This window comes from Monodelphis domestica, chromosome 4 (genome assembly GCF_027887165.1).
Source record: "Monodelphis domestica isolate mMonDom1 chromosome 4, mMonDom1.pri, whole genome shotgun sequence".
Classification (NCBI taxonomy): domain Eukaryota; kingdom Metazoa; phylum Chordata; class Mammalia; order Didelphimorphia; family Didelphidae; genus Monodelphis; species Monodelphis domestica.
The window spans coordinates 391,776,175-391,789,055 of NC_077230.1; the positions used below are offsets into that span (position 1 = coordinate 391,776,175).

The following is a 12,881-nucleotide window of genomic DNA, read 5'->3' on the forward strand; positions in this document are numbered from 1 at the left end:
TACTGACATATAAGGTTCCTTCCACTTCTAAATCATATATCGAAATTGGAAATAATAGCAACAACAGTATCTGCCATTTCCATAATACTTTAAAATTTGCAAAGCATTTTTCTATGCATTCTCAATTGAACCTGACAACGATCCTATGGTGTAAGTACTACAAATAAGAGGTATCCCTATTTTGCAGACAAGGAAAGTGTGGTTCAGAATAGCAAAATGGCTTAGACACAGATAGTAACATCAGAAATAGAATTGGAATTCAGATCTTCCTGGCCATGGCCAGTACTCTATCCCCTTTAAGACAGCTGTGCTGACAACCATAGTAAACATTTGTTAAGCACCTATTGTGTGCACAACCCTGTACTAGACTAACAGCCTATTGGACATCTTAAATTAGCTTTTCCCATCATCAGAGCATGTTCTTCCTCCTCACCTCTGGCTCATACAGATGTACCCAATCACCACCTTCTTATCTTTCCAGATTACCTAAATACCTGGTATTTTTGTCATTTAGTCATTTTCAGAGTCATGTCCAATTCTCTGTGTCCCCATTTGGGATTTTCATGGCAAAGGTCCTGGGGTGGTTTGCCATTTCCTTCTTCAGCTCACTTGACAGACAGGGAAACTGAGGCAAACAGAGTTAAATGACTTATCTAGAGTCACATAGCTAGTAAGTGTCTAAGGCCAGATTTGAACTCCCAAAGATGAGTCTTCCAGACTCCAGGCTTAGCACTCAAGCCACTGCCCTACCTAGCTGCCCCACCTAGAATTTAGTGACATTGCATTATTTTTGTATTCATTTTACATAGACCTATAACTCTTTCATTTGTATCTCCAGCACAGAACCTGGCGCACAGAGGTGCTTACTAAATGCTTCTAGATTGTAAGTACTTGTTGATGGAAGGAAATGTAAAAAAAAAAAAAAAACAATCATGACAACAAAAACCTGAATACCCAGACCACGACTGAGCTTAATTCTAAAGAAAATGCATCTCCATTCCCTCATTGCAGAGATGAGAGACTATGGGTATGGATTACTGCATACAGTCACGCACAATTAATTGTTGCTTAGCATTGCTGAACTGCCATGTTTGTATTTTTTAAATCTTGGTTACCAGGAATAAGTAAGGCATGAGGGAAGGCTATAATAACCATAATAATGATTATGATAGCTAACATTTATATAGCTGCTCTGCCAAGTGCTTTTTACAAATATCACCTCATTTGATCTTCACAACAATTGGGGGGGGGGAGGTGATGCTATTATTATCCCCATTTTAGAGATGAAGAAAGTGAGGCAGACAAGTTCATCAGGGGATCACAGCTCTAATGATGTGTGACTAAGGATAAATGTAAGAATTCCTGACTCTGGATCCAGGGTTCTATCCACTGCTCCATCTAGGCACCTTTACTCAAAAATTTAAATATATATATATAAAGAATAAAAGATTACCAATAAAAAGAATTTTTTAAGATATTTTAAAAAAATAAAATCTGCTAAGGCAGGGGTCCTATGCATTGCTCCACCTAGATACCTTTTTTTTTTTAATATATAAACCCTTACCTTCTGTCTTGGAGTCAATACTGTGTATTGGCTCCAAGGCAGAACAGTGGTAAGGGCTAGGCAATGGGGGTCAAGTGACTTGTCCAGGGTCACACAGCTAGGAAGTGGCTGAGGCCAGATTTGAACCTAGGACCTCCCGTCTCTAGGACTGGCTCTTAATCCACTGAGCTACCCAGCTGCCCCCTAGATACCTTTTTTTAAAACCCTTACCTTCCATCTTATAATCAATACTTTGTTTTGGTCTCAATGGAGGTCTCACCTTCCATCTTAGAATCAATGCTGTGTATTGGTTCCAAGGCAGAAGAGTGGTAAGGGCTAGGCAATGGGGGTCAAGTGACTTGCCCAGGATCACACAGCTAAGAAGTATCTTGAGTCCAGATTTGAACCTAGGACCTCCCATCTCTGGGCCTGGCTACCAATACACTAAGCCACCCAGCTGCCCCCCAGATACCTTTTCTAAGAAATAAAGATGTTATAAAAAATAAAAGATTATGAATTAAAAGAATTTTTTTAATTCTTTAAACAATATTTGGGAGGCAGCTGGGTAGCTCAGTGAATTGGGAGCCAGGCCCAGAGATGGGAGGTCCTAGGTTCAAATCTGGACTCAAGATACTTCTTAGCTGTGTGATCCTGGGCAAGTCACTTGACCCCCATTGCCTAGCCCTGACCACTCTTCTGCCTTGGAACCAATACACAGCATTGATTCTAAAATGGAAGGTGAGAGTTCTTTAAAAATAAATAAAGTTCGTATAGCAGAGTCCCTGCCCTCAGGGAGCTCATAATCTAGTAGGGGGATTAAATACTAACACAGCTATTTAATACATGATGGGTATATGGAGAATCACCAAAAAAAGTACTAAGTGAAGTCACAAGGGTTGCTACCAGCCAGCAGGGGTCCGGAAGGACTTCCTGAAGAAGTGCCAGCTGCACTGGCCTTTCAAAGATGGCAGGATTGGTAGAAATCCAACAGAATTCCTGAATCAAGGGAAGGGGGAGAAAAAGGCTGGGCAAAGGACACTGCAGAGTCCTTTTTCTGAGTGGAGCATAAAGTGTCTCTGCAGACGTGCTATTCTTTACTCCTATCTATTGCCGAACCTCTTTTCCCCTGTGCATTTTCCTCTTTTTCTTCCTAGTTCCTTTCACCCACCTCCCTTCAAGCCCTTGCAATTTACTGTTGTTATTATTTTTAATGATCTGACCTTCTCACTCCAGATGGCTCCCTTTGCCTGCCTCTGATCTCTCATGTTAGAAGGGAAGTGAGTGGTGGCTCTCCATCTGCTGGGCCATTGTTCCCAGCACTAAACCATCCAGGCTGAGACCAAATTAAAAAGCTGTTGCAAGAGAACCTTGATAACCCACTTGGGTAATTGACATTACAAACAAGTTAGAATGGCAAAGCAGTTATTTCCGACTGACATTAAGTGGAAACTTATTTAGTGTCAAACCATATTTAGTAAGGCCCATTTGGCACTGATGCCCCTACCAAATGGCTCGGTCTGAAGCCTGGGGCTGGTCACAGAGATGTGCCCATGTTGTTTTGGCTCCTGGCCTTTTGGCTCTGCTCCAGTCCTCAGACCAGGCCCTCCTACTCCCAGATTCCCTCACCGCCACCATCATGAGACATTGCCCCTCTCTGCTCAAAGGTGATCATTAATAAGGAAGACATGGAGATTCCTCTGAGGCTAACCTTTAAGCACTCTCCCACAGCTCTCCACCAACCTGGTCTATCTTTTCATTGTCCTCTACACACCACACTCCTTCCTACTGCTACACCTATGATTTGGGGGTATGGAAGCAGGAGCATTGGGAAAGCAAGTATAAGAGGGATCTAGAAAACAGAATGGCAGAGCTGGAAGTGATAGTAGAACAGATATTAGAACAGGGTTTGTAAGAGACTTGAGAACATTGAATGTCAAAACAGGAAAGGGCTTCTGAACTGAGAAGATTAGAACAATAAGAGGAGAACTTGAAGGGCTCTAAAATAAAACATCTCAGAATTAGAAGGAATCTTAGAACATAGAATGTCAGAGCAGGTAGGGAGGCATCTTAGAACATAGAAAGTCAGCAGGTATGGAGGCATCTTAGAACATAGAATGTCAGAGCAGGTAGGGAGGCATCTTAGAACATAGAAAGTCAGCAGGTATGGAGGCATCTTAGAACATAGAATGTCAGAGCAGGTAAGGAGGGATCTTAGAACATAGAATGTCAGAGCAGGTATGGAGGCATCTTAGAACATAGAATGTCAGAGCAGGTAGGGAGGCATCTTAGAACATAGAATGTCAGAGCAGGTAAGGAGGGATCTTAGAACATAGAATGTCAGAGCAGGTATGGAGGAATCTTAGAACATAGAATGTCAGAGCAGGTAGGGAGGCATCTTAGAACATAGAATGTCAGAGCAGGTAAGGAGGGATCTTAGAACATAGAATGTCAGAGCAGGTATGGAGGCATCTTAGAACATAGAATGTCAGAGCAGGTAGGGAGGCATCTTAGAACATAGAATGTCAGAGCAGGTAAGGAGGGATCTTAGAACATAGAATGTCAGAGCAGGTAGGGAGGCATCTTAGAACATAGAATGTCAGAGCAGGTAAGGAGGGATCTTAGAACATAGAAAGTCAGCAGGTAGGGAGGAATCTTAGAACATAGAATGTCAGAGCAGGTAAGGAGGGATCTTAGAACATAGAAAGTCAGCAGGTAGGGAAGGATCTTAGAACATAGAACGTCAGCAGGTAGGGAGGAATCTTAGAACATAGAATATCAGAGCAGGAAAGGAAGGATCTTAGAATATAGAAAGTCAGCAGGTAGGGAGGAATCTTAGAACATAGAATGTCAGAGCAGGTAAGAAAAGATCTTAGAACATAGAATATCAGAGCAGGTAAGGAGGGATCTTAGAACATAGAAAGTCAGCAGGTAGGGAGGGATCTTAGAACATAGAATGTCAGAGCAGGTAGGAAAAGATCTTAGAACATATAATGTCAGAGCAGGTAGAAAAGGATCTTGGAACATAGAATATCAGAGCAGGTAGAAAAGGATCTTAGAACATAGAATGTCAGAATAGTTAGGGGTCTTAGAACACAGAATGTCAGCACTTAGAGGGAGTTTATAGTATAAAATGTTAGAGCTGGAAGGGCTCTATAACATAAAAAGAGTCAGGAGGAACCTTAGAAAAAAGAATGAATATAGAGGTCTTTAGAGACCATCGACTCCAAATCTGTCATTTTACAGAGCAGTCAACTAAGACCTAGAGAAATAATCTGATTTGTCCAAAGTCAAACAACTTGTAGATCACCAAGAAGCTTCTCAGTTTCAATATGGCACAGGCTGAAAAGCAAAATGGTATTAAATCATGGAGAATCTTGAATGCCTAGCTAAAGAGTTCAGACTTTATAAAGCAGGCAATTAGGAACATTGAGAATTTCTTGATATAGTAGAAAGATGTGAGTCTAGAAGTCAGAAGACCTTGGGAAAATCATTTCCCCTTGATGGAACTCAGTTGTCTCATCTTTAAAATGCTTAGATCAAGGGGGCAATTAGGTAGCTCAGTAGATAGAAAGCCAGGTCTGGAAATTGGAGGTCCTGGATTCATATCTGACCTCAGACACTAATTCCTAGCTGTATGACCTTGTTTAAGTCACTTAGCTCTCATTGCCTAGCCCTTAACTCTCCTCTGCCAGGATTGATTCTGAGATGGAAGGAAAGAGTTTTAAAAATAAAATAAAATTATTGGATCAGGGAATTTTCCCAGAGATGGGGTTAGATCGGAATCATTTTTTACCTATCTTTGTATTCCCAGTACCACAGAGCAGGCACTGTAAGTCTGCAATTTGGGGCAAATGTAAGCCACAGCTATTCAGGGGCAGGAGCAGGGGAGCTGGTTCTCCCCAAGAATCAACTCCCTCTCCCTTCATCTTGGGAACTTCCCTAGATCATCACAGGCTTCCTCATCCTCTACCCCATTCCTGGTCAGAATGCTGGATTTGGAGATGACCCTGCTTCAAATTCCAGCACTTGCTGCCTGCATTTCCTACATTGTTTGATCTTTCAGGATCTTAGTTTCCTCATCTGTAAAATGAAAGAGTTGGACTACATGACTTCTAAGGTCCCTTCCGGCTCTTCTGCTCATCATAGTTTAGACAGCACACAGAGATGCTGTGCCAAAGATAGCTTCTTTCAGACACTCACATCATTCACTATTTAAAGATGAGGAAACTGAGACCTAGAAAGGTTAGGTGACTTGCCCAGGGTCACACAGCTAAGCTAGTATCCTGCCTCTATTCAAACTCCTATCTTCCTGGCTTTATATCCAATGCTATCCCTTACACAAAGCTGCTTCTTGTCTCCTTAGCCTTGGTTCCTTCCTTCTCTTTCTCACTCAGGAGCACATTAGACTCCAACCACATCACATGGTCGGCATAGAGGGCACGCATGCATGAAGAACAGAACGAAAAAATAAAAAGGAATAAAATCCTATAAGCAGAAATGTCTTTAACATGTTTTATTTCTAACAGGTTTATATTATTCCACCCCAACTCTCCCCCCTCCTCCCCCCCCTATAACCAGGCAATGCAGATAAAAACAAACTAACAAAATAAAAGAAACAAATTATTCCAGCCCCAGGGGGACTCATGCATTCAAATAAGATTTCAAATGAATTTCCTTCCATTAAAACTTTTGCTGCAACAGAACAGCATAAAGATAAGGCGGTGGAGCATCTTCAGAGGAAATGGAAAGGATCTGGGGCCTGGTTTGGCTGCATCAGTCACCAGGCTCTCCATCACGCTCTAAGTCCCCTTTCATCCAGCCTATCAGGGGAAAACCTAAAGGAGCCTTTAAAGTGAGCATGCAAACAGAGCCTGGGTACTGGCCTGGGGCAACTAGAACTGAACTAACTCTGGGAAGGGGGAGGGATTCCTCCCCATGGAAGAAGGCCATCTAATATCTGTCGGAGCCTGAGGGTACCTGCTACCTGCCCTACCTTGTGCGCCTTTTCCCAGGAGATGCCTAAGCCACAGACGCTGCCTGGTGTGTGGTACCCTGACTTTGTGGATGATAAGCCCTCATTCTTTCAACATCCCAACAACCTCGGTACAAAGAGGGGACCTCAAAGTCTGGCTTCACCCAAAGCTCAAGCAGCACCTCTGCAGTATCGAGGGACTGAGTCCAAAAGGAGAATCACTCAAGGTCAGGACTAGCAAAAGTGGGCCAAGCCCACGAACCTCAAAGAGATGAAAAATGGCGAGCAAGGCCCTGTACACACCAAACTATTAACAGCAGGACTTTGGAGGATAGCATAGAGCTGGAAACAAAGGAGGTGTCCGTCAATGGGGAAATAAATGGTTAGACAAAATGCAGCACATGAGCATAATAGAATATTACTGCACGGTATGAAAAAATGAATATGAAGAAATCAGAGAAGACACATGAGCCAATGCAAAGGAAATGAACAAAACTAGGAAAATCACTTACAGTGACAAAGGTCTACATAAAAATAATATCAAAAACAAAGGTGTGTAATTAAAATGACTGAGAGGGGCAGCTGGGCGCCTCGGTGGATTGAGAGTCAGGCCTAGAGATGGGAGGTCCTGGGTTCAAATGTGACACTTCCTCAGCTGTGTGACCCTGGGCAAGTCACTTCACCCCCATTGCTAGCCCTTACCACTCTTCTGCCTTGGAGCCAATACACAGTATTAACTCCAAGGTGGAAGATATGGGTTTTATTAAATTTTTTTTTTTTAAATGACTGAGAGCATACCTGAAGACAAAAATGGGAAAAATGTCCCTTTCTCCCTTCTTTACAGAGGTGAGGGACTATGGGTGCAGAACAACACAGATAATGTGATGGCGAATTTTTCTGAAATATTAGAACTTGAAGGGATCTTGGGACATAGAATATTAAAACTTGAAGAGATCTTAGAACATAGAATATTAAAACTTGAAGAGATCTTAGAATATAGAATATTGAAACTTAAAGGGATCTTAGGACATAGAATGTTGGAACTTGAAGGGATCTTAGAACAAAGATTGTTAGAATTTGAAGGGATTTTTAAAACATAGAATGTTAGAATTGGGAGGGATCTAAGAACAAAGAATGTAAAAGTTGGATGGGATCTTAGAATACAAAACAATACAGTTGGAAAGGATCTCTTTGGTGTTTTTTTAAATAGAGAATGATTATTTGGGAAGGACTGGAATGAGAGATAATTAGAAATGAAAATTATATTAAAATTGATGAAATCAATAAAATAATTTTCTTAATAATATAGACCAAACAGTATTTCATATTCTGTAAAATGAAAGGGATAGAGTTGGTGATGTCTAAAGTTCATTTGAGGTCCAACAGTCTATATTTTAAAGTCTCTCTCAACTCTGACACTATTTTTTTTCTTTAAACATTTATCTTCTGTCTTAGTATCAATTCTAAGACAGAAGGGCAGCAAGGGACCAGGGTTAAGTGACTTGCCTGGCACTCTGTCTACTATGCTACCTACCTGTCCCTGGCAGTCTGTTCTCTGGCCCCTCCCAGCTCTGGCAGTCTCTGTTCTAAGGTCCTGTTCTAAGGTCCTTCCCACTCTCATATTCTCTGTCCTTAGACCACTTTCCATGGTTAATAGTTAGGTCTCTAAGACTATTCTAGTCCAATGGAAAGAGTACCAGATCTTGAGTCATAAGACTTGGCTTTGGGTCCCCTGCTCTGCTATTTATAAATCCCCACAAATTCCTGGCACATCCCATCCAGCCATCTACTCTGCCATCTCTTGGCCACCTTGCCCTACCCTCACTTTCTGCCTTTACCTCTGAGCACAGTGACCGCTGCCTCTGGAAAGGCTTTGTGTCCACTGATGGCTCAAAGGATGTCCTCCCAATCTCAGTGCCTTCACAGACCAAGACTGGCCACAGACGCCCAATCAATATCCAGCCAAACTTGACTTCCTCGAAATTCCTTGTCCACAAGGCAGCTAGGGGGCTCGGGAGATAGAGGGCCAGGCCCAGAGACAAGAGATTCTGGGTTCCACTCTGGCCTCAGACACTTGCCCCTCGAGCATCACCTTCTACATGGAACCTTAGCCTTTAGCAAGCCTCCCACCAAAAAACATCCCTTTCACTATTTTGCTTATGCCTATGAATGCACACAACAAAATATAAGCCTCTGGAGAGCAAAGCCCACTTCATTGGTGTCTTTGAATCTGGTAGGTCTTTCTCATTTAATTGGCTCAACATTCTCAGCTCTCAACACTATCAACTCCCAGCCCAGCTCAGCCCACTCGCTGGAATCTCATTCCCACTTGGGTTACTCACGGAGCCCAATTTTGGCCAAGTGTAGTCTGTTCACCCAGGAGATCTTGCTCAGAGGGTTGGGTGTGATAAAAACCACCATGAAGCTGATGGGCCGGCCAGACCTGGCAGGGAGAGAGGGAGAGAGAGAACAAGGGAGATGTAAGTATGTCCCTTTCTTCCTTCAAGGCACTCAATGGGATAGAGCTAGAGGTAGCAAGTGGCTTGAGCACCAAGCCTGGCATCAAGAGGATCTGGGTACAAATCTGTGTGACCCTGGGCAAGTCACTTAACTTCAACTGCCTAGTCCTTGCCACCATTCTAGCTTATAATTGAGACTGAGACAGAAAGAAGGATTTTAAAAAAATGGCGCTAGGCCTGATCTGCCAATTAACTTCAGCTGCCTAGCCCTTGCCACTATTCTAGCTTATAATTGATACTGAGACAGAAGGATGGGTTTTAAAAAAAATGGCGCTAGGCCTGATCTGCCAAGCATGGCATGGGGCAATGTGTGTGGAAGATACCATTCTTATCACTGGCTGAGAGTCCTGACTCACAGGCAACTTTTCAAAATGTGAATCCATCAAATTAATCTATTGAAGAAGTGGGGAGATTAAGACCCAGAAAACTTCAACTCATTTCAACAGGCATTTATTAAATATTAACTATTTCCAAAGAGATAAGAGGAATGGTACAGTGGGATAGCTAAATGGCTCAGTGGATTGAGAATCAGGCCTAGAGATGGAAGGTCCTGGGTTCAAATCTGGTATCAGACATGTCCTAGCTATGTGACCCTGGGAAAGTCACTTGACCCCCATTGCCTAGCCCTTATCACTCTTCTGCCTTGGAACCAATACATAGTATTGATTCTAAGATGGAAGATGAGTATGGTATTAAAAGTATGGAAATAGGACTTGATCAATGACACATGTAAAACCCAGTGGAATTGTTCATTGGCTATGGGAGGAGGTAGGGAGTAGGGGAGAGAAAGAACATGATTCATGTAGCCATGGAAAAATGTTCTAAATTAATTAATTAAATAAATTAACTTTTTAAAAAAGAGGAATGGTAAATTAAAAACAAGGCTGGTCTTGGAATCAGAGAGACCAAAACTCAAGTGCTATCTCTGAAATGTAGTAGCCGTGTGGCCTTGAGTAAGTTACTAAACCTTTCATTACCTCACAGGGCCCAAAGAAATGAGAGGACATTATCCACATCTCCCCCTAAGACAGTAAGTTAGGAATGATTTACTCTTCTTCAGTGGGGGAAGATTTCACACTGGGAGTTCTTCATACCCCAGCAATCAAAGATCGAGATTCCTCTTCCCTCCCCAAGAAAATATAGAAGGCACTTTGTGCTAGGTACTAAGAATATCATATTCTTAGAAAAATAATGCCTATTTATATAGCTTATTAATGTTGGCAAAGGGCTTTCACATCCATTATCACATTTCAACCTCCTTCTGTGAAAAAACACAATCCCCCCCCCCAAAATTTTGCTGATAAGGGAACTGACTTTAATTTAATCAGCAATTAAAAATGTCAGGCAGAATTTGAACTCAAGTCTCCTAAGATGAGCACTATATCTATACAACACCATGGTAGGTAATCTGCCTCATATCATTCCTCCAGGTAATGGAGGAACAGGAACCTGGATCCCATGATTTCCAACCCTATATTCGCTTTCTATCACATAGGCATGGGCTATGCTTAGCCTGTAGCTCCATGCCTCTAATTCACCACTTAATACCTCTTAATAATGGATCCACACTAGCCCAGGACCTAATCTGTGGCCAGTCTAGCTAAATCTTTCCACAGGACTGACTTTTAAAAGATGGTAGAACATGTGTGCCAACTTTGATGAAAGTCAACGTAGCATCCAACAATTGGTTGTCAAAGGACATGAACAAACAGGGTCACCAAAAAGGAATCATAAATTCTTAGCAAGATCATATAAAAGAGAAAAGTTCAATAAACCTAGCCTTAAGGTTTCACCATACATCCAAAAAGTTGACAAAGATGACGAAAAACAAGAAAAGTCAGCATTGGAGAAATTGTGGAAGTACAGGAGCCCAATCATGCTAGAAGGCAATGTGGAATTAAGCTAAGAAAGTGGAGCAAAATCGCTATACCCTTTGAGCCAGAGAGATTCCACTACTGATCAATATGCCCCTAAGAAATCATAGATCAAAAGAAAGGCCTTATATACACTTGAATATTTATAGAAGCATTTTTTAATAGAAAAGATCTAAGGAAAAATAGATGCCTATTGACTGAAAAAATGGCCAAATAATTTGTAGTACATAAATGCAATATAATACTACTACACAGTAAGAAACTATGAAAAGGGGGAGGGTAGAAAGGCATAAGAAGATTTACATGAACTGATACAAGTAAAATAGAAACATAAACTGTGACCATAACAATGTAAATGGGGAAAAAAAAAACCCAAAAGCCTGTGACATCATAATGACCAAGCTTGGTCCCAAAGATGAGCTATAATAATGCATCTTCCTTTCTTCTTTGCAGAAATGGGGGACTGTGGTTGTAGAACTATGCATAGAAAGTCAGAAATGGCAGGCTTTACTGATTTAGGAATAAAGGGCAATTCATTTGGAGAACAGGATAGCCTGGGAAATGTAGATGATCTAAAAATCAAAGATATCAATAAAATTGTTTTTTGATGAAAGATGTTAATTTAAAAAATTAAATACTTAACCCTCATTGCCTAGCCCTTACCACTCTTCTAACTTAGAACCAATATACAGCACTGCTTTTAAGATGGAAGTTAAGGGTTAAAAAAAATTAAAGAAAAATAAAGTTGGCATAGTATAGTGAAAAAACCTTTGAAATAGGGAAACTGAGTTCAAATTTAAGTGTAATGCTCACAAAATGTGTGACCCTGGGCAAACTGGTCAGTTATATAATCTTTGAGGTTCAGTTTCCATGTATAGAAAATGGAGCTGATCCAATATCCCAAAGAGATGAAATAAAGAAGAAAATGTAAGGATTAAAATTAATATCCAATACTCCAAGTTTTCTGTTTAATACTATTTATTAAAATCAACTTAAATCAAAGGGAAAGTAAAATCCAGAGAAAGCTGAGCCAGGGGCTCCCTACCTCCATGTGGGTCCAGGCAGAGAGAGAGACCTGGGAGAGCTAGAGTGGCCAAAACCAAAACTGAATACAAAATTAACCACATATATGAAAAGGCAAAGGGAATTGTGGGGGTTGTAGTCCCCAGCGTTCAAGATTCCAATCAACACATTAAGGATCCATATATACAAGACTACTTATAGCAGCACTTTTGTTGGGGCATGATAGGTGCCCATCAATTAAGGAATGACAACAAATTATGGCATATGAATGTAATATAATATTAATATAGAGGAAGGAAGGAAGGAAGGAAGGAAGGAAGGAAGGAAGGAAGGAAGGAAGGAAGGAAGGAAGGAAGGAAGGAAGGAACGAAGGAAGGAACGAAGGAAGGAAGGAAGGAAGGAAGGAAGGAAGGAAGGAAGGAAGGAAGAGAGAGAGAGAGAGAGAGAGAGAGAGAGAGAGAGAGAGAGAGAGAGAGAGAGAGAGAGAGAGAGAGAGAGAGAAGAAAGAAAGAAAGAAAGAAAGAAAGAAAGAAAGAAAGAAAGAAAGAAAGAAAGAAAGAAAGAAAGAAAGAAAGAAAGAAAGAAAGAAAGAAAGAAAGAAAGAAAGAAAGAAAGAAAGAAAGAAAGAAAGAAAGAAAGAAAGAAAGAAAGAAAGAAAGAAAGAGAGGGATTCAGACATACAAGGAAGAAGAAAGTAGAACTAGTGATAGAATGTCACTACAACATACAGGAAGCTGACCAGCACAATACTACCCCAATATGACTCTAAAAGAGAGACAAGGAAGAATGTTTCCCAAATGTTGACAGCAAAGTTAGGGACCAGAATGAGACATCTCAGACATGGCCAGAGGAAGAATTTAGTTGCCATGACTAAACTTGGATGCTACAAAGGAGGGAAATCATTAGTGTTGGGAGTGGGGAGTCAATTTAGGGGATTAGTGATACCAGTA

The 12,881-nt window shown here is 41.2% G+C and overlaps 1 protein-coding gene across 1 annotated transcript in view; it reads right to left on the reverse strand.

Moving 5' to 3' along the window:
* The window catches only part of ARHGEF10L (Rho guanine nucleotide exchange factor 10 like), a 177,411-nt gene that overhangs the window by 71,862 nt on the left and 92,668 nt on the right, over positions 1–12,881 (reverse strand). Inside the window, exon 18 of the mRNA XM_056826195.1 lies at positions 8,858–8,958. Within this exon, the coding sequence (XP_056682173.1) occupies positions 8,858–8,958 (101 nt within the window). The remainder of the gene's footprint in view (positions 1–8,857; positions 8,959–12,881) is intronic.